General features: G+C 35.6%; 1 protein-coding gene across 3 annotated transcripts in view; it reads right to left on the bottom strand.

The window, feature by feature from the left end:
* Positions 1 to 13,121, bottom strand: part of GLRA3 (glycine receptor, alpha 3) — a 136,841-nt gene extending 123,720 nt beyond the window's left edge. For 2 of the 3 annotated variants that reach the window (XM_014530357.1, XM_005882681.2), the window contains exon 1: positions 12,577 to 13,121. In XM_014530357.1, the coding sequence (XP_014385843.1) occupies positions 12,577 to 12,647 (71 nt within the window). In that variant the 5' untranslated portion in view covers positions 12,648 to 13,121. The remainder of the gene's footprint in view (positions 1 to 12,576) is intronic. The other variant, XM_014530356.1, reaches the window with a different exon arrangement.
* Positions 13,122 to 20,483: the final 7,362 nt, after the last annotated feature.

Raw genomic sequence — 20,483 nt, 5'->3', positions numbered from 1 at the left:
TGGTATTTTTTGGAAGAGCCACACTCAAGGGGCCAAAGAGCCACATGTGGCTCTGGAGCCGCAGTTTGCCGACCAGGGCCCTAACTGGTTTGGCTCAGTGGATAGAGCATCGGCCTGCGGCCTGTAGGGTCTCGAGTTCAATTCCATTCAAGGGCACATGCCCAGGTTTCAGGCTCAATCCCCAGTAGGGAGCGTGCAGGAGGCAGCCAATCAATGATTCTCTTTCATCATTGATGTTTCTATCTCTCTCTCCCTCTCCTTTCCTCTCTGAAATCAATAAAAATATGTTTTGTTTTTTTTAAAATCAGATCTCTAGGCTTCATTCTCCTCCCAGGCAGAGTGATGGGGGCATCTGCTGCAGTGGGGCCTGGACTGAATTCCCTAAGGGACTAGAAGCACAGCCCCTCCAAAGGCTGTTCTGTGCTTTGTAACTGTTGAATCAGACTAAACCTGTCTGCTTCATTGTTATCTCTATTCCAAATGATGACCTTGCTTCCTTCTTCAAAGAGAAAATTGAGCTTTCAATTGCAATTCTGAAATCACTACTCCCATGTCTATAGCTTGCTATATACTGCATCTACTCTAACCTCCTTCCCAGAGAAACACCGAGCACACTCTTCTGGTTCAAAAGCTACTGTTCAACTACTGCTCTTTAAATCTTATCAGTAATTTTGCCCTTTCTCTTCTGTACCTCTCTGGTCTCTTCCTAAGCATTTTCTAATTCACTGACTTCTTTCCTCCAGGCTGCAAACAAGCTTAAACCCTCTCCCTTTTTAAAAACAAAACTCAACAAACAAGAACTGCCTATTTCAACTCTGTCCATCATTACTTCCCCTTCTAGTACTAGTAGCCTCTTGAAAAAAAGGAGTCTATATTTTCTCTTTTATTTTACCTCACCATTCAGTGTTATGCTAACATATTTGTACATGTATTTTTATAGCAAAAATGCACTGGAGAAGATTTCTGATAATCTTCCATAATTCTTTTTGTTTTTATGGCATTTGACATTACTGATCATTCTTTCATTTCTAAACTTTACTTTTAGGTTCTGTGACATACTCTGCATTCCCCCTTTTCTCTTACCATACCTCCTCTCTATTGTTTTCCAGTACCTCTTATTCTTCCCATCCTTTAGCGGTCGATGTTCTTAAAACAGTGCTTTTTCAAACCTGAATATGCTTAGGGTTTGATAAAATGAAGATTCGGGTTCAGGAAGTCTGTGGTGGAATTCGGAGTCTATATTTCTTTTTTTAAAATTTTTATTGAATTTATTGAGCATTTCTCATAACCTCCCAGGTGATGGTTATTTCCTGGTTCAGGGGCCACATTTTGAGTAGCAATACCCTCGAAGTGGGGGAAGGACTTTTGTCATCTGCAGACCACAGTGATTATAGATGTGCTGTGTTATTCTTAGCTCAGCCAGCAGTGAGATGGGACCTGGGACAGCTAGAGTCAGGCTTGGTGGCTCTGTGACTCACCAGGCAAATTGGTGCAAGTTTAAATCTCCATTTTAATATTGGAAAAATGATTTATGACTTTCCCCTCCAGCCCCTCCTTGAGTGGAGTCCAGAGTGGGCGGGAAGCCTGAGTTGCCCCAGGCAACCCAGGCCCCCAGCCACTCCTTGAGCGGAATCCAGGGCCAGGGGAAAGCTTGGCTTCCTCCGTCACCGGGAGCAATGAAAGCCTCCTGCTTGCTCCAGCTCTGTGGCCTCCGCCATCTTCAGTCGTCTTCAGTATTTGCTCAGCGCCTGTGTATGCAAATTAACCACCATCTTTGTTGGGTTAATTTGCATAGTCGCTCTGATTGGCTGGTGGGTGTAGTGGAATGGCAGAGTGATGGTTAATTTGCATTTTTCTCCTTTATTAGTGTAGATTTGTAGGAAGGGGAGGGGGAGGAGGACTTCATAATTTTTTTAAAGATCATTACAAAGAAACAACCTAAAGTAGAAAGATTTCTAATAGTTTTACCCATATAATCCTCTGTTAACTCTATTCTTTCCAATAAATAAGACAAGAGGCAAGTTAAAGATACAGGCAGTTCATTCATTCTTAATAGGCAGTGGGATATGCTATACAAAGTTGGGTCCCTTCATGTTTTAATAGACTAGAGGTAAGTCTGTTCTTAAAAAGGAAAGATTTAAGAACTGGTGGAAAATGTCATCAATGCATTTTAGGGTGTTTTATTATTTAATAAAAATAATTTATAGAAATATATTGTTCATAAGTTTGGGAAAGTCAACATTTGATTACAGTAGGTCCTCGAGTTATGTCGGAGATCCATTCCTACCGCACAATGTAACGTGATTTTCGCCGCAAGTCAGAACCCACCTACATAAGCACCTATGTCACTCACATGGAGCACATACACAGCAGTAATGAAGTGAAACGGTAAAAATAATTAAAAACAAAATATAACAATTCCTGACCTTTACTTGTGGTAAATAAATAATAAAAAGCATAAAGCACATATGTACATATGTTGAAATAATGGAACTTTTTTTTATAAATAAATGAGAGATGGCGATGTAACCACGAAACGATGTATGTCGAGTCCCATGTAACCCGTGGACTGCCTGTACATATGCCATTCTTCTTTCCCTTGTCAGAAATGTAATAGTTTCTTTATAAAACTATGAAAAGTTATGTCTTCTTTTCTTGGGTTTTTGTTTTATTTAATATATCAATACTTAAGTTCCAGTCCTCAAATTTTCAATACACAGAAAAACACACATTTAAATTATAAAAATGAACAAAAATATGTATATTGACATTAGCAGGACAAGTGAATATAAAGGAGCTCATCTGAATATTTTCTTCCCTTCATATCAACTAATGACAATGAACCATTTTGTTTCTAAATAGAGGAACCTATTATTTTTATAAACATTGGCTGATTTTTTTTCTAACACCCTACAATAGTCATATACATTTTTCCTAGGAAGTTAGACCCAAAACAACATAAATCATGATTTATTAGAAAAAAAGATAAAAACGTGGGGTCCCATGGTAGAAATGTCGCTGTGAAATCTGTAGCCCCCATTTCACATGGAAACTGGCCTGTTCCTCTACTAACAATGTTTTTCCTGCCTGAAATGCTCTTCCCTCTCTTCTGCCCACTCCAATTCCCTCAACTATTTAAGGTCTGTTTAAATTCCCTTCTTCCTTATAAAGAATATATACTCCTTTCTATTACTAAAAATGTTTCTTTTCTCAATATTTATAATTGTTATTATTGTGGGTATTCATGACTACATTTTTAAAAATTGCCAGCAAAAAAGGAAAATTATTCAACCACCCTTCATTGAGTCTCTTGTGCCTAAAACATAAATATATGTAAATAAACAAAATAAAAGACAAAAATAAATATTCAGTGATATTCAGTGGTTCTCAGTTTAGCTAGAGAATTGAACATGTGTCAGTGATTATGATCCCAGAACTGTGAAAGGTGCAATAATAGAAATTCATATACTGTATTATGCTTTAAGAATGTGCATTATTTATTTAATTATTATTAGGATGGTCATTTGATTATGTCTTCTTTCCAGTGAAGTGATCTTATAAAAAGTAGGTAATTAAAATTATATATTGATTTAAAGATATAGTTTTATATGTGTATGTAAATATTTGATATATACATTTAATAGTTATTTACACACTGCCTGGAATGTAGTCATTTTTATAGAAAGATTCAGGTAGAATGCCACAGGCATTCTGAAACTGGACCATTCAAGCTTCATACACAGAGCAACTACATGGAAAAGGTTATCAGCTCAAATCATGCTCAAATAAACACACTCTCCACAAGCAGAATGATAATTTTAAGTGGAGATTAAAACAAAAAATAATAATAATAAAATATACAAATACAAATATTTGGGGATATATATATATATGAATTTCACTTTGGACAGGAGAAAATAGAATAATGTTTCAGTTTTGATTTGATGAAAATTGTTTGCTAAATATTTTCCACTTGAGGTAAAGAAGTCCTTATTGTTGGAACATTTTTTCTTTTTTTAGAGAGAGTGGAAGAGAGAAGGAGAGACAGAGAGAGAAACATTGATGTCACATCTATTGGTTGCCTCCTGCACATGCTTGATCAGGGCCAGGGATGGAGCCTACAACCTAGGTGTGTGCCTTTGACCAGAGTCGAACCTTGGGACCTTCAGTCTGTAGGCTGATGCTCTATCCACTGAGCCAAACAGGCTAGTGTTGTTGGGACATTTTTAAAGTTTATGGGATGACTGCATGTTAGAGATACTTTTGAGAGATTTTCATATATAGGTAGGATGTTGGAAGGACCAGTTACTTCTAAAGCCATCCCAATCATCCTATGTTGGTAATGGTTGTATAATGGTATCAGAAATATCCCAGGGCTAGCAAAAATTCCCAATTGTTTATGGCAAATGTTTGTATGCACTCATAGAAAATTCTTCATCATTTGCATTGAAAGTTATTCCATTCAATAAATTATTTCCAGAGAGTGTTAATAATGTTTAGATTTTATGCTATTTCTATTTGTACCACTGATGTTACTACTGTGCATTAAGTTGTCTGCGAGGTGCTACTAATACTTCCTCTTAAAAGTATTTCAAGTATGGAAATTATAAAAGAAATTCAGGAATTCACCATGACTGAGCTTCTTCTTCTTCTTCTTCTTCTTCTTCTTCTTCTTCTTCTTCTTCTTCTTCTTCTTTTTTACCACTGTTTTCTCCTTCTTCTTCTTCTTCTTCTTCTTCTTCTTCTTCTTCTTCTTCTTCTTCTTCTTCTTCTTCTTCTTCTTCTTCTTCTTCTTCTTCTTCTTCTTCTTCTTCTTCTTCTTCTTCTTCTTCTTCTTCTTCTTCTTCTTCTTCTTCTTCTTCTTCTTCTTCTTCTTCTTCTTCTTCTTCTTCTTCTTCTTCTTCTTCTTCTTCTTCTTCTTCTTCTTCTTCTTCTTCTTCTTCTTCTTCTTCTTCTTCTTCTTCTTCTTCTTCTTCTTCTTCTTCTTCTTCTTCTTCTTCTTCTTCTTCTTCTTCTTCTTCTTCTTCTTCTTCTTCTTCTTCTTCTTCTTCTTCTTCTTCTTCTTCTTCTTCTTCTTCTTCTTCTTCTTCTTCTTCTTCTTCTTCTTCTTCTTCTTCTTCTTCTTCTTCTTCTTCTTCTTCTTCTTCTTCTTCTTCTTCTTCTTCTTCTTCTTCTTCTTCTTCTTCTTCTTCTTCTTCTTCTTCTTCTTCTTCTTCTTCTTCTTCTTCTTCTTCTTCTTCTTCTTCTTCTTCTTCTTCTTCTTCTTCTTCTTCTTCTTCTTCTTCTTCTTCTTCTTCTTCTTCTTCTTCTTCTTCTTCTTCTTCTTCTTCTTCTTCTTCTTCTTCTTCTTCTTCTTCTTCTTCTTCTTCTTCTTCTTCTTCTTCTTCTTCTTCTTCTTCTTCTTCTTCTTCTTCTTCTTCTTCTTCTTCTTCTTCTTCTTCTTCTTCTTCTTCTTCTTCTTCTTCTTCTTCTTCTTCTTCTTCTTCTTCTTCTTCTTCTTCTTCTTCTTCTTCTTCTTCTTCTTCTTCTTCTTCTTCTTCTTCTTCTTCTTCTTCTTCTTCTTCTTCTTCTTCTTCTTCTTCTTCTTCTTCTTCTTCTTCTTCTTCTTCTTCTTCTTCTTCTTCTTCTTCTTCTTCTTCTTCTTCTTCTTCTTCTTCTTCTTCTTCTTCTTCTTCTTCTTCTTCTTCTTCTTCTTCTTCTTCTTCTTCTTCTTCTTCTTCTTCTTCTTCTTCTTCTTCTTCTTCTTCTTCTTCTTCTTCTTCTTCTTCTTCTTCTTCTTCTTCTTCTTCTTCTTCTTCACATATGAAAAGATGCTCAATGTTACTAATCATCAGAGAAAAACAAATTAAAACCACAATGAGATATCACCTCAAACTGTCAGAATGGCTATCATCAATAAATCAAACTACAAGTGTCAGTGAGGATGTGGAAAAAGGGAACCCTGTGCACTGTTGGCGGGAAAGAAGATTGGTGCAGCCACTATGGAAAAGAGTATGGAGTTTCCTAAAAAAATTAAAAATGGAACTGCCTTATGACCCAGTGAGTCCACTTCTGGGTATATATCTGAAGAAACTCAAAACACTAATTTGAAAGAATAATTGCACCTCCATGTTCATTGCAGCATTATATACAACTAGAGGCCCAGTGCATGAATTCGTGCATGTGTGGGGTCTAGCTGGCCCGCCCTGGGCTGGTGGGGCAGAGGGGACATGGGAGGTTGGCTGGCAGGCCACGCCCTCGATTAGAGTGAGAGGGGGGCGTTGGGGGTGGGGCCGACCGGGGGAGGAGCCGCAGGCAGTTGGCCAGCTGGCCCCACCCCTGATTGGGCCCATTGGCCGCAGTGAGCATCATAGCCACCAGTCATTTCGGTCATTCCGGTGTTCTGGTCGCTGGCTTTTTATATATATAGATAGCTGCATATAATCAACTTAAGTTGATAGAATCAATTTAAGTGACCATCAATAGATGAGTAGATAAATACATATACGGTACACAATGGAATACTATTTGGCCATGAAAGACCTAGAAGCTATTATGCCAAGTGAAATAAGTCAAACAGAGAAAGACAAATACCATATGATTTCACTTATATGTGGAATCTAAAGACCAAAACAAACAAACAAAATAAAAACAGACTCATAGGTACAGAGAACAAGCTAACAGTTGCCAGGGGGAGGGGATTGGGAGGCTGGATGAAAAAGTGAAAGAATTAAGAAGTACAAATTGGTAGTTCCAGAATTGTCACTGAGGTATAGATTATAGCATAGGGAATATAGTCAACAATATAATACTATGTATGGTGCCAGATGGGCACTGGAAATATGGTGAAGAGCACTTTGTGAAGTATATGTTTCCTGACCACTGTGCTGTACACCTGAAATTAATACAAAATAATATTGACTATAAACTGTGATGGAAAAATTAAGAAAAAAACATAAAAATTAGTTGATCCAATAATTCTTCTAAAAGGTCATGAAGGCCATCTTTGGGTAGTCCACAACTATTTTGTTTTAATTGTTTTTTCAAAATTGTTATAAAATAAGATCTACGTAATAGAGTTAAAGGAAAGGGGGAAAAATAAATATGACAAAAGATCATATTGTGACAAAAGATTCAAACATTGTCTCCAAATTATAAAACAAGAAGATTATTCTTTCTTCTTATAGTTTTGTCATTATTATTTGTTTAAATAGTTCTTACTATTACTAGTTATTATTAGCTAGCTTATGGTTAATTGCAATTTTGAGGTAAATTGTACCTCTGAAAGAGAAGAGTTTATAGAAATATTTTGAGCTAATATACAAGATCTTTCCCATAATAATAAATATCCTGTTATAATTAAATTATATGCTTCTAAATTTTACACATATTACATTGTGAAAGCAAGTGGTAACTTTTCCATATTTCTGCAGGTTTATTATTATATCCAGCTCAACAGTTGTTGCCATTAGAATATGATTTTAAACCATAAATTGGAATTCCCTCAATTAAATTTGACCATCACCATTCCCTAAGCATACTATAAGCCTATATCATTCATCTGCATATAATATTTTCTTTATATCTTATTCCTCCTTGTGGAGCAAGCATCTTAGAAGATCCAGCACAAGTACCACGCCTTCTGGGTAGCTTCCCGATCTACACTCCCTAAGCATTGCTGTGTTTTTCTTTTGTCACTTGTATTTTCTTCCCTACTAGACTCTAAGTTTCATGTCAGGAAAGATGGTAGTTTCTCAATCATTCCTATGCAATCTGTACCCATTGCTTAATATTACCTATGATGCACATATTTGTTCATTGACTTGCCTCAGTACATAGTTGTGTGGTCAAGGGAAAGAAAAAGTATGTACAAGAGGAAATATTGTATAAGCTGTTTTCTGAATCTGCAGGGCAAACTGCTTGAGGCATTGACTAGAAAATTGGGCCACGATCCTTCTATATTTGGGAAAATGTCTCACCAGAGACACAATGGGAAAAAGTATATATTATGTGTAGCATAATATTAAAAACCTATATGGAATCCTGATACTGTAATGTTTATTCCTTGAAGCATATTTTTGTTTAATATCTTACATAAGAAAATAGAGCCAGCACTAAAAGGGGTTTCTCCATCTTCTAAAACATACCAAAAGCAAAAACAAGAAATTCTGTGCCAAAAATGTTTTTCTTAAATTTTGAAGTAAACTGAGAAAACATATTATTTGTGATTATCATGAAATTTAACATTCACACATTCAGCTTTTGATACAATGTACCATAATTTATGTATCTGGCAGGTCTATGTTGGTATCAAATTATAAAAATGAAAAACAAAATTGTATGTGGTGAAAATAGTTAATTTAAATAAAAATTTTTGGCAGTTCCCCTATTTTTGAAATTTGTTCCTCAAGCTCTTCATAATCTCACTTATCTACATTTAAAAGAAAGCCGAACACTGGTGTCTTGTTCTTTATTTTATTACTATGAAAACTAGAACCCAAAAGCCAAAGAATTGTGCCAAAATTAAGCAATATCTGAGCAAAGTGTGAAACTTTTAAAAATTTCACTAATAAAGCATTCAAATTTCTTATGTCTGTTTACATAATTTTCTCACTTATTTTTAAAAATATGTTTCAATTCATTTCAGAGAGAGGAAGGGAGAGGGAGAGAGATATAGAAACATCAATGATGAGAGAGAATCATCAATTGGCTGTCTCCTGCATACCCCTACTGGGAATTGAGTCCGAAACTCGGGCATGTGCCCTAACTGGAAATTGAACCATGACCTCCTGATTCATGGGTCAACACTCAACTACTGAGCCACACCAACCAGGCTTCTCACATTTTTATTACAAGAACTATACTTTTTAATAATTCCCCTTTAAAATTATATTTCTTATACCAGACTTATTCTGGTAATAAATACTTCTAGTTGTATTATAGTAGAAAATATTTTTGTTCTGATGCTTTTGCCTTAATAAAACTTATTTACTAAAAAGTAGAAATTATGCCAAGATAAAAATAACTAAAATATCATTTATGGGCTCACAATAATAATCTAAGAAAATGCTAAAATTTTAAAAATAATATTGCACTGATCAAATTTTGTAGTAGTAATGGCAACAAAAACTCTCAAACATTGCTGGCAGGAGTATAAATAGGTGCAACCACTTTGGAAAACTTGCAGTATCTACTCAAGCTAAAACCAAGCAGTATATATACTAAGCTACCCCTTGATCCAACAATTTTTGCTCAAAATATTTTTGGGCATGTTTTCAGAGGTCTCAATCTTCTTATGGCCAATTTTTGCTTAGAGAAAGACTTAGGCCCAACCCATACAGTCCCCAAAATGAATGTATTCACAAAAAGATATGTTCAAGGATGTTCATCGCAGCATTAGCCAAAACCTAAAAAATACTTAAATATTTCATAATAAAACAACAAATAAATTGTGATGTCTTCATATAATGGAATACCATATAGAAATGAGAATAAACAAGCCATTACTACATGCAGCTATATGGAAAATCACATAAACACAATGCTCATAAAAATAAAGCAGACACAAATGAGTATTTATATAAAGTTCAAAAGCAGGGAAAACATATTCATTGTTGAAAAAGTCAAGGTAGTGACTATCTTTTGGCAAAGCAGTTCCTGGGGAAGAATACTGTGGTGGCAGAGAGCAGGGTGAGGACTTCTGTTACACTGGCAATGCTACATCTTGATCACAATCTCTTTGCATGAGTGTGTTCCTTTTGTGAAACCTCATACGGAACTTGTCATTTGTATACTTTTCTGCATGTATGTTGTATCTCAATTAAAAAATTAAAAATCTTTTATAACCTATGAAAAAAGGTTTGTAATCATAAATTATCCTATATAATAAAAGGCTAATATGCCAATAGACCGAATGTTAGAACAACTGAACAACCGGTCACTGTGATGTGTGTTGACACCAGGGGGCGTGTACGGAACATGGTGGGATGGTGGAGCAGGTGAGTGGGAGCACCAGACCAAGGCGGGCTCTGGTTGCTTTCATCGGGGCAAGCCTCTGATAGTTATTGAAAATTCTTTGCTCCCGCACGCCGCAGTCCCACCCGCCTCTCGCACCCACTGCCAGCGCCTGCCCTGCTCGCACCCTCAGCCAACACCAGAGTCGAAGCTTGCACCCACTGCCCATGCCCAGCACCAGTCCCGATCACTCAGTGCCATCAGTGGGTGTGAATGGTGGCTGTAGGCCCTGTTCACCCCTGAGGGCTTCTCCACCTTCTCCTGCTCCTGAGGGGCGATTGGGGTAGCAGCCTCTGCTCACACCTGCTGCTGGTGCCGGCCCGAATCACTCTGTGCTGTCAGCGGGTTTGAGCGGGGCCAGTGCCATCAATGCATGGGAGCGGTGCCACCGGGAGCAGGGCTGCCTGCAGACAGCGAGGTGGGGGCACGGAGTATGGGCCAAGACCTGCCCCTGTGCCTACTGCAGCCTCTCAGCCCATAGTTCCTTTCAAGGTGCAAGAATTCATGCACTGGGCCCCTAGTATAATTATAAATATTGATGGTTTCTAGATATTTTTGCCTCCAAATCACCCTGGAAAGAATATTTTTAAATTTAAAAGATATCTTTGTGAATTAATACTAAATACTTTTGTTACTTTTTTAAGTTTACATGTTGTTTTTTTGCTCAGTATATCACAAATAGACTTAGTGAACAAAGAATAGTTTCCATAAACACATTTATTTTATAAAATATTTACAGTAGAGGGAGCTTCACTTTCTTTATTTTAGAAAATGTTCATTCAAGGGCCATCACTGAAAATAAAAAAGACTTAATATTTTGTATGTTATTAAAATTCTTCATAGAATGATGAAGGAAAATGAATAAAAAAGTGCTACTCTCATTCAAGACTAGTCTAAGATAGAGGGAAAACTTATTCAATTTATAAAAGGAGAAAAAAAAACTTGATGAAAAATACACATATCAATTAAACTTCTATATTGGGTATGTCTTTGTCAAGAAATTACATTTTTGGAGTATTCATAAAAACATTTCTAACTAAAAGTATTTAATATTAATGAAGATAAGTTCTTATAATCATGATTATGAGTTTGAAATACAATTTTTGTGAATTCCAATAAAATGACAGAAATCAGAGATTCTAGTGATGAAGAATACATAACTAAGGATGTATTATAACAAAACAAAAAAGGATATATTATAACAAATATTGTGAATTGCCATTATACAAATCTGACCACACTGACCAAAATACTTTAGTTACTGGCATTAAGCTTTCTAAATCTGAATATCTATTAACTAAGCTATTATGATTTCTTTTATAACATTAATTCCTTTCCATGAAATGTCCATAAATGTAAAAAAGCTCTATACTCTTTGCTTTGATCACTACATACAAAATTTGTGACAATTAGAAAGTTTAAAAATTTACTAAGTCTTATTAAAATATTTTCACTGAAAATATTCTGGTTTGCAGTGGTTCAACCCCTTAAGAAAAAATCAATAATTTTATAATATAATAACCTTCACAACTGGCCCCTATTATTATATGCTTATAAAATAATATAACTTTCTGTAAGGTAGCTTTTATGAAATATATTATGTTTTTCTAAGGTGTCCAAAGGTGAAGTTTTGATGTGGAAACTCAGAAAAGAATATTTACTACTTCCATAGAAATCAGTATACACAAAACTTATTCTAATTATTTTATTTCAATCTCTTGTAAAGCTTGTGAGCCATAAGATGGAAATTGTAATAAAATGAAATTTATATTGATGGTTCAAAAATCTATATGAGCAGTACCTTGCTTATACATTGTTCATTTAAAAATAGTGGTTAAATTATCTGATCTTTTGCCTAATCTCATTTCCTCTTTAAATTAATTAAAAAGAAAAAATGAGGCCTACAAATATGACTGGACATGATAAGAAAATGATATATCATAGAGCAATATTATTGTTCTATGGGTTTTTTTTTATTATAGTACTTTCTCCAAAAAGATTACTCTTGACATGTAACATATCTAATGATTTATTTATGTATTACCTGAACTAAGCTCATTAGAAATAGCACTTCTTCATTTATTTTTTATTCATTTACCTTAATCTCTGGATATATCAACAATGTTCAGAATTTTTCTGGTTAATAAATGTTTATGTTCTAATTGTTTTCCTTTTAAAAAGTTAGAAATGTTCCATTTCTAATTAGTAAATGTTTTTAACTCCCCAAAAGAGAGTAACCCACAACGTATACTTTACTTAGAAAAAGAATCTCTAATAGCAATTTGAGAACGAAAAGCTTGGCTTTGGAAATAACTTTTCCAGGGTAATCTCAGTTGCCTCTAATATAAGACGACAATTACTGAAATGCATTATTTTTATAAAATAGAGCAAAGTTACATGTTTTCAGAGGTCTCAATAGATAGAATGCTAGGTACTTTAGACATAAAATAATACGATTTAAGGGGTGCTCTCAACAAGTCAATTTCTAATTGCATTCTTGGTCTCATCAATAACAGGTGGTTGCATTCTAGTACACAGGCTTTTTAAATAAGTTCTCCAACTGTTAAATACAAATAGACTCACCTGAGTAACAGTGCTGCTTCCCAGAAATAAAATCCCGAAACTAATGTCCGAAAGTGTCTCACGTGGGCCATGATACGGAGAGATATTCACGATCCTGAAATTAGTCTTATCCAAGGCATGGGGGAACGAGAAAGCCTGGAATGAAAATATGCGATCTAACTCCGTGTAGTGGTGGAGACAAACGCTTGGAAAGCTTCAGCACCATAGACAGCTCCCCGCGGTCGGCGGAGGCCCTGTCTGCCTTTCAAACCTTTGAAATTCGCTTTCTACCCTTCTCTGAGCACTGAGCAGAGGGGCATTCAGGGGGTTACAAATGTGCAGGTGATTTACACAGTGAACGCGGAATAATGGGTGAGATGAAATGTATGAAGTGCCTAGGTTCTGGGCAACAGTTCACTGGAGCTCTAGCGGCAAAAGAAAGAACGCTTATCCTTTCCTGACTCAGACCCACGTTTGAAGAAAGAACAGCAGCCACAGCCGGAATGAAAATGCTTCTTCACCTGCTCCAAGCGCCGCCGGTCCTAATCCCACTCTCCACCTTTGGGTAAGACCCAAAACCGCTAGCGCGGCAAAGGGAAGCGGGGCGGGGCCAGACGACACTGTCTTGCCCGCAAATCACAACCGCACAGCGGGACAGAGTGACAGGCCACTCATGATGGTAGGCGGTGCTTAGCACTTCACCCTTTTTTAAAAAGCAGCGAGTAACTGATGCAGAGCCTAGAGGGCGACTGGAGTGTGTTGGGGGAAGGAAGCTTCAGGGCTAAGCCTGTGAGAATCAGGGGCTTTTGTGGGTTAGTTAGCAGAGTCGCTTTGGAGGGGCCATCCATTGTTCACTTCCGAGAAAAGGTACAATTTAGTAACTGTGACCCCATGTCTTTGACCTTACACGGAGATGTAAGAGTAAGCTTTAAGCCCATGGAAAGGGCTAAGGAAGAGCAGAGACTGTGGTGCATGGGCAGCAGCGGACAGGAGAACACACTGCTTCTAGAATCCTCTCATAATCCAGCTTCTGGCCAGGAAGCATTATTGACTAGAGTGAGTTGAGTTTCCTTCACTCACAATAAGGGTTCTAAAAAGATGAAGGCGGGAAATCTAAAGAGATGGCTACTTAGAGGCACAAGCTTCCCACCATTTCTTCTTACATATTTTCATTAACTTAACAGTAAGTTCAAGTAAGAAGGACAGCTAATTCATTTGTTATACCTCTTCTGTCATCCATCTCTCTATCTGCTCTCTCTCCCCACCCCCCTGCCATCTTGACCATTTACATGGGGATGTGGATTGGAAGACTGAAAAGGAAAATTGTGTGTGTGTGTGTGTGTGTGTGTGTGTGTGTATCTCAAAATAATGGAATATTAAAAAATTAAAATCTATTGTTAGATCTTGACAGTGGCTTTTATTACTATCAACAAGGATCAAAATGTTCACTCACCTCTTCAATCTTAACTTTTGCCCCAAACCCCTGCAAATATATTCTGAAAGCCCTATTTTAATCTCATAACTTTCTCAATAAATAAACTACATGCCTTTTTACTCTTTATCCATTTTCCTTTTAATTAGATTCCAACAGCAATTAACATATCAAGTATCCTGTAAATCTATTTAACTGGAAGAGTAGAAGTTATTACCTTTCAACCCTCTTCAATGAGGACAATGAAAAAAAAAAATCTCTTCTCTTTACTCTTTAGCAGACATCTTTTCACATCTTTGTTTTCTTATTTAAATCACAGACTTCCAGAAGCCCATAAGTAATATCATTGATTCTGCCCATGAATATTTGCATCTTGAGAAAGTTCATACAATTTTAGTTAACTCAGTTTTTCAGTGAGTCTTTTGAAAACTCATGAAATACAAATGCTTTTTAGTTGGCTATTCTTTGAATAGCATTAATTGTTTTAAAAAACACAGATAATAATAATAATAATAAAAGTGAAACTTACTCTATTTCAAGAAGGCTTAGATTCCTTGCCTTGTTTCACCACTAAGTAACTGGGCATTTTTGGAAAAGTGATCTTGCCGGACACCAATTCCAGCATGTCATAATTTCAAGAGTTTCATCAAAAGGTTGATGAAACTTGGGGACTCAACAAGTTTGAGTCACACCTGTTGGGAATGGCTAAAGGCATTTCCCCAAACCTGAATAGGAAACTGATTGTGGCTGCCAGACAGTTAAAGGGCATCTTAATCTACATGTTATTGCCTTCTACTGGCCAAACACCTGAACAGCCGTAGGCTAATTCCCCCATTCTGACAATGGACTCTGTACCAAACCCTGACCCTTTGAAGTGTATATCTCTGCCTTGCCTCAGGACAAGTTGTGTTAATAAAAAGCATGGGGTCCTGGGGACGGAGAGAACCTAAGACCTTAGACTTAAGATTTTGGATCTTAGCTCCTTTAGCTAAGCTCCCTCTGCCCCCAATGCCTTTCAAAATTATATTTCATCTCCGGACTCTTTATTAGTCTCTGGATTCCTATGTCATCTACGCACAGCCCCTTCTCCAGATTCCTGAACCCTTCTTGATGCTGGGACAAGAACCCCGGCAGATCTACTTTTAAAAATATTTTTACTTAGTATATCTTTAAAATAGATATTTATTGAGGGAATTGAATTAAATGACCTCTGAGATCCATCCTCTGGCCCAAAGAAGACAACCAATCAATGAATGTTTATTTAAGTAAACAAATGTATGGATGATATGATATTTAAAAGTCTATGTTTACATTTATCTGGATAGTTACTAGTAAGTTATATGATAACTTAGCAGGCAGGATGATTTTAGTAATTTCTCATTAAAATGAAAGCATAGAAATATTATACTTTATCAAGTTAAGATATATCTAGTCAATCAGTTTCTTAGATATAAATATAAAAAGGTAACTGGAATCCCCATGTTACTCATTTTTCAGAGCACCATGATTATTTTCTTCAAATTACTTGTGACAAGCTATCATCCTCCTTGTTTATTTGATTTCACTACAATGAGGATAATGGCCATTATTTAGCATAGCACCTACCGTGTAAGGTAGAAATGAAATTTCATGCATATGCATATTTGTGGTATCTATTCTTGTAAATTTTACTCTTTTGAGAATAATAGTCCTGATTGTACCAGTAGGTGAATGAATGTGTTTTGGGGGAAAAGACTATTCTATGGATGATGACTAACTGACTAGTTCATTCATGTCAAATTAAGCTGGATTCTGATATGACCAAATCTCTGCTCTTCTCTTTGTGTCCTTTATTATTTCTTTCTTGCACTATTGGATTATATTTCACATTTTACAAGATGTGGGACTTCAGGGCTGACTTGGATATTAATTTTCATCATATTTAATGCTCTCCTTTTACAGAAGAAGTTAATTGTAGCACAAAGCAGTTAAGTGATAATTACAACCCCTTGTATTCAGCAAGTTGAAGATATCAAACTTGACTTCGGTGCTTCCGAATTATTGTGTAGTATTATGTCCACTACCATAGAGCTATCTCTAATAGTATATTTCCACTATTGTCTCAAAAATATATACATATTCCCTGGCCGGGTAACTCAGTCGGTTACAGCATTGTCCCAATATGCCAAGGTGTTGTGAGTTGATCCCCAGTCAGGGCACATACTATAATCAGCATTAATAAGTGGAACAACAAATCTCTCTCGCCTCCCTCCATTCCTCTCTCTCTCTAAAGTCAATTTTAAAAATATGCATATTACCTAAACTAAAGAAAAGTAAATCAATTTCAATGTAATGATAAAGTTATTTTCATATGCTCAATTGTTACTATCAATGATCTTAAACATACAATATTTTGTATATATTGCTAAAATTACTTGCTATTTATAGAGGACTTATTTACTTGTTTGAGGTCAGTGCAATGTGGGGTTAGTAATAGTTTATTGAGAGTTGATTAGATTCAGTAGCATTGGGTCATTCTAGCCATCTTATCAAAAGCTTATGTATAAATCAAAATGCCAATTTGAAAACTTACAGACAGTAATGCAAATTTGCAGTAATTAAGAATATTAATATCTTTGAGTTAACACTCTGGAAGAGTAAAAGTTTTAATTTAGGAATTAATTAGAAACTCATTTGTTCAACATAAATCAGGTAGAGAAGAATTAATCCTATGTCAGTGAGAGATATTATCATTAGGTACATGAGCCTAGTGAATTTATATTTTGTATAGGACTTTACTTACTGAGCAGATTATAATGATCATGACATTAAGCTGATCAGGTGACCCTGTTTTTTAGGAATAGTGGTAGAAATATCCAATAGTTTATCCCCATTTCCTTGTTTGGGGTACAACATTTCTCACATGGATCTCAGCAGCAGCCTCCTGTTGTTTCTCCTGCTTGCTTTCTTATTCCTTTTGATTAATCCTCCATTGTGAATATCAAGGGTTTTTTTTGTTTATTTTAATAAATCAGATGATGCCACTCCTTTTTAAATTAAATTTGTTAGAGTGACATTAGTTAACAAGAAGGTTTCAAGTGTAAATATTTATGGTACATCATCTGTATATTGCATTGTGTGCCAACCACCCAAAGTCAAATCATCTTCCGCCACCATACATTTGACCCCTTTATCCTTTACTATCCTCCACTACCTTCCCTCTGGTAACTACCATACTGTTGTCTGTGTTTATGAGTTTTTGTTTATCTTATTTATTCATTTATTGCTTTTAGTTTTATATCCTACATATGAGTGAAATCATATGGTCTTTAACTTTTTCTGTCTAACTTATTTCCCTTAGCATTCATGATGTCACAAATGGCAGTATTTGATCTTTTCTGGTGACTGAGTGGTATTCCACGGTATACATGTACATCTTCTTTATCCAATCATCTATCCAAGGAAAAGATGCTCAACTTCACTAGATATTAGGGAAATACAAATCAAAACTACACTGATATAGCCATAACTGGTTTGGCTCAGTGGATAGAGCATTGGCCTGCAGACTGAAGGGTCCCAGGTTTGATTCCAGTCAAGGGCATGTACTTTGGTTGTGGGCACATCTCCACTAGGGGGTGTGCAGGAGGCACCTGATCGATGTTTCTCTCTCATCGATGTTTCTAACTCTCTATTTCTCTCCCTTTCTCTCTGTAAAAAATCAATAAAATATATTTAAAAAAAAAAGGCATAATATGTAGTGATATGCAATATGTAGTGATGCTGCCATTTATCTGAGAAGGCAAGAGGAGGGTACAAATATATACTCATATTTGGTTATAGTTTTGAAAATCAGAGTATAAGTCATAAAACCTTTTAAATGTAGAGGGTGCCACTTCTATTCCGGAAACCCTTCAGTGCCTTTCCATTGCAACAGATTAAAATTCACATTCCTCTTCAGAGTGGAGAAGACTCTGATTTTCCATTGACAATCTCCTCAGCCTCATTGTTGACTAGTCCCTCTTTTCCCACTATGTTCCAGTCACATGAGCTGTTTCTTAATTCATTATTTCTCTGATCTTCCTCTTGGGCTTCCTATGTCTAAATTCCTTCCTGCATTACAAATATCTCTCTTTTCCTCCCTTTCTTTTTTTCTTCTCCCTCTCTCTCTAACAAAATTTTCCCATTTACCTTTAAATCAGTATTTATTCCTTTCATGGATTAAGTTATAATTTGATGTTTGCCTTTGTTTGAATACTCCCATTAGGCAATGGCAATGTGCATTTGTATGCCTACCACAGTGCTGGAACATAGTAATCAGGAAATATTTGTTGAATGAATGAATAATGAATGAATGAATGAATGCATAAATATTATCTGCTTTTTAGTTCTCCCTTTCCTAGATTCCATCCTTATGAATCTCTTTTAACTCATTCTTTCTTCATAAAATTACTTAAGATTTCTAGATTATAATGTTCTTTTCAGGGCAAACATATTCCTTCCCCATCTAAAAGTAACCCTGTGTGCCCTGGAGATTGACTTATTTATAAATAAGATTAATATCATCCACTATATTATGATTTTTACTATTTTAACTCTTAGGCTCTCATTTTTTTCTCCAAATTATGCTGATTATTAGCCATAGTTTCCCCAATAATGAAATATTTGAAGCACGTAATTGACTATTTCATTCTTTCTCTGAGTGCTTTATATCAACCTGTTACAAATTATAAAAGTACCTCCAAATTATTTTTTCAAACAGTTTATTCATCAACAAATATAGAGTTTATAATTATGCACCATCTTATGCACTTCTTGGGATACACATGTGAATAAGAAACAAATCTTGTCCTAGATGAACTACAATCAATGTATTATGTAAGATGTATATGAATATTCATAGTATTACATAGACTAAAAATATTGAAGGAAATGAAGAGAAATGCAATGGGAATTCAAATGCATTACTTCAAAATGGAAAGCATGAGAAGATCTGAAAATGTTCATAGAGTAGGGGGTATTTAACAAAGCTTTGAAATTAGTTCATAGTTCATTTGTAGAATTTGACTGTGTGGAAATTATAGCAGATAACTTTGTAGAAGGAGGAGGGTAAAAAAATCTTGAAAAGCAGAAAAAATGGAATTTGAGTGATAATATTTTTGTAGTTAATTTTTACCCAGGGTGATGAATTTGTCTTCATTCAATAGTGATAGAACTGACGAATAGTCTAATACCAATTCAGCCTGTTTTCAAACCAAGATTATTTTTCATAGTAAACAGATACTATTGCAACAGATGTTCCTAAATTAGATGCCCAAAACAAATGAAAAATGCAAACAAGTGTTTCACAGTAGCAGTTTTGAAATCTGTGGTTATTATGGTTAGTATTCTTTTTGTTTGCAAAGCATTTTTATTAGTAATTTTCTGGATGTTTTTGAAATTCTAATTATATGGAATATTTAATATTCATTTTCCCTTACTAATGTCCTGAAGAAAAAATGTTAGAAGTGTAAATATTTTTAAAGGATTAATTTTAACACCTTTCATTTTTCGTCTTCTAGAAATATGATTTAATAAGAAAAATATATTTATTTGCTGAGACACTGGAATTTAAAAAATACAACTTCAAGACTAAAAAAAATATTTTTAAGATTGGATATAACTAGCCTGAATTTAGGTCCCCACATTGGCACTGAATTTCCTTGTTACCTTGGGCAAAGTGCTTTTCTAACTTAGCTTTAGTTGCTTATCTATAAAATAAAAATTATAATCCATTTCATATATTTTTCTTTAGCTCTTCAATTCCTCCAAAAATGTCTGGCTTTTTTAAAATTTCTCTTGACACTTTCATTGTTATTAATGGAAAATCTTATAACTCTATTACTATTTGATTTTACCCACTTATAAACATTTTAATGTTTAAAGATACTTACATTTTATTTATTTTTAATACAATAGCTTTATTGATATACTAGATGCTCGGTGCACAAATTCATGCACCAGTGGGGTTCTTTGGCATGGCCTGTGGGATTGGGCTAAAACTGGCTCTCCGACATCCCCCGAGAGATCCCTGATTGTGAGAGGGCACAGGCCAGGCCAAGAGACCCCACCGTGCACCATTCGGGCCAGGGAGGAATGCGGGAGGTTGGCCAGCCAGGGAGGGACCACAGGAGGGCTCCAGGGTATGTCCGGCCTGTCTTGTTCAGTCCTGATCGGCCGGACCCCAGCAGCAAGCTAACCTACCGGTCAGAGTGTCTGCCCCCTGGTGGTCAGTGCAAGTCATAATTAGCAGTTGAGTGGCCTTCGCATATCATTGGCATATTACACTTTGATTGGTTGAACGGCCGACTGGGTGACTGGACACTTAGCATATTAGGCTTTTATTATATTGGATAATTTGCATTTGTGCCATAAAAATTTACCCTATAAAAATGTACATTTTAGTGGTTTTTAAGGTATATTCATATAAATGAGCAACCATTACCAGTATCTGATTTTAGAAGATTTTAAACATACACAT

This window comes from Myotis brandtii, unplaced genomic scaffold, assembly GCF_000412655.1.
Source record: "Myotis brandtii unplaced genomic scaffold, ASM41265v1 scaffold733, whole genome shotgun sequence".
Lineage (NCBI taxonomy): Eukaryota > Metazoa > Chordata > Mammalia > Chiroptera > Vespertilionidae > Myotis > Myotis brandtii.
Note: the sequence above shows the minus strand (reverse complement) of the source record. Positions and strands in the feature narration are given on the sequence as shown.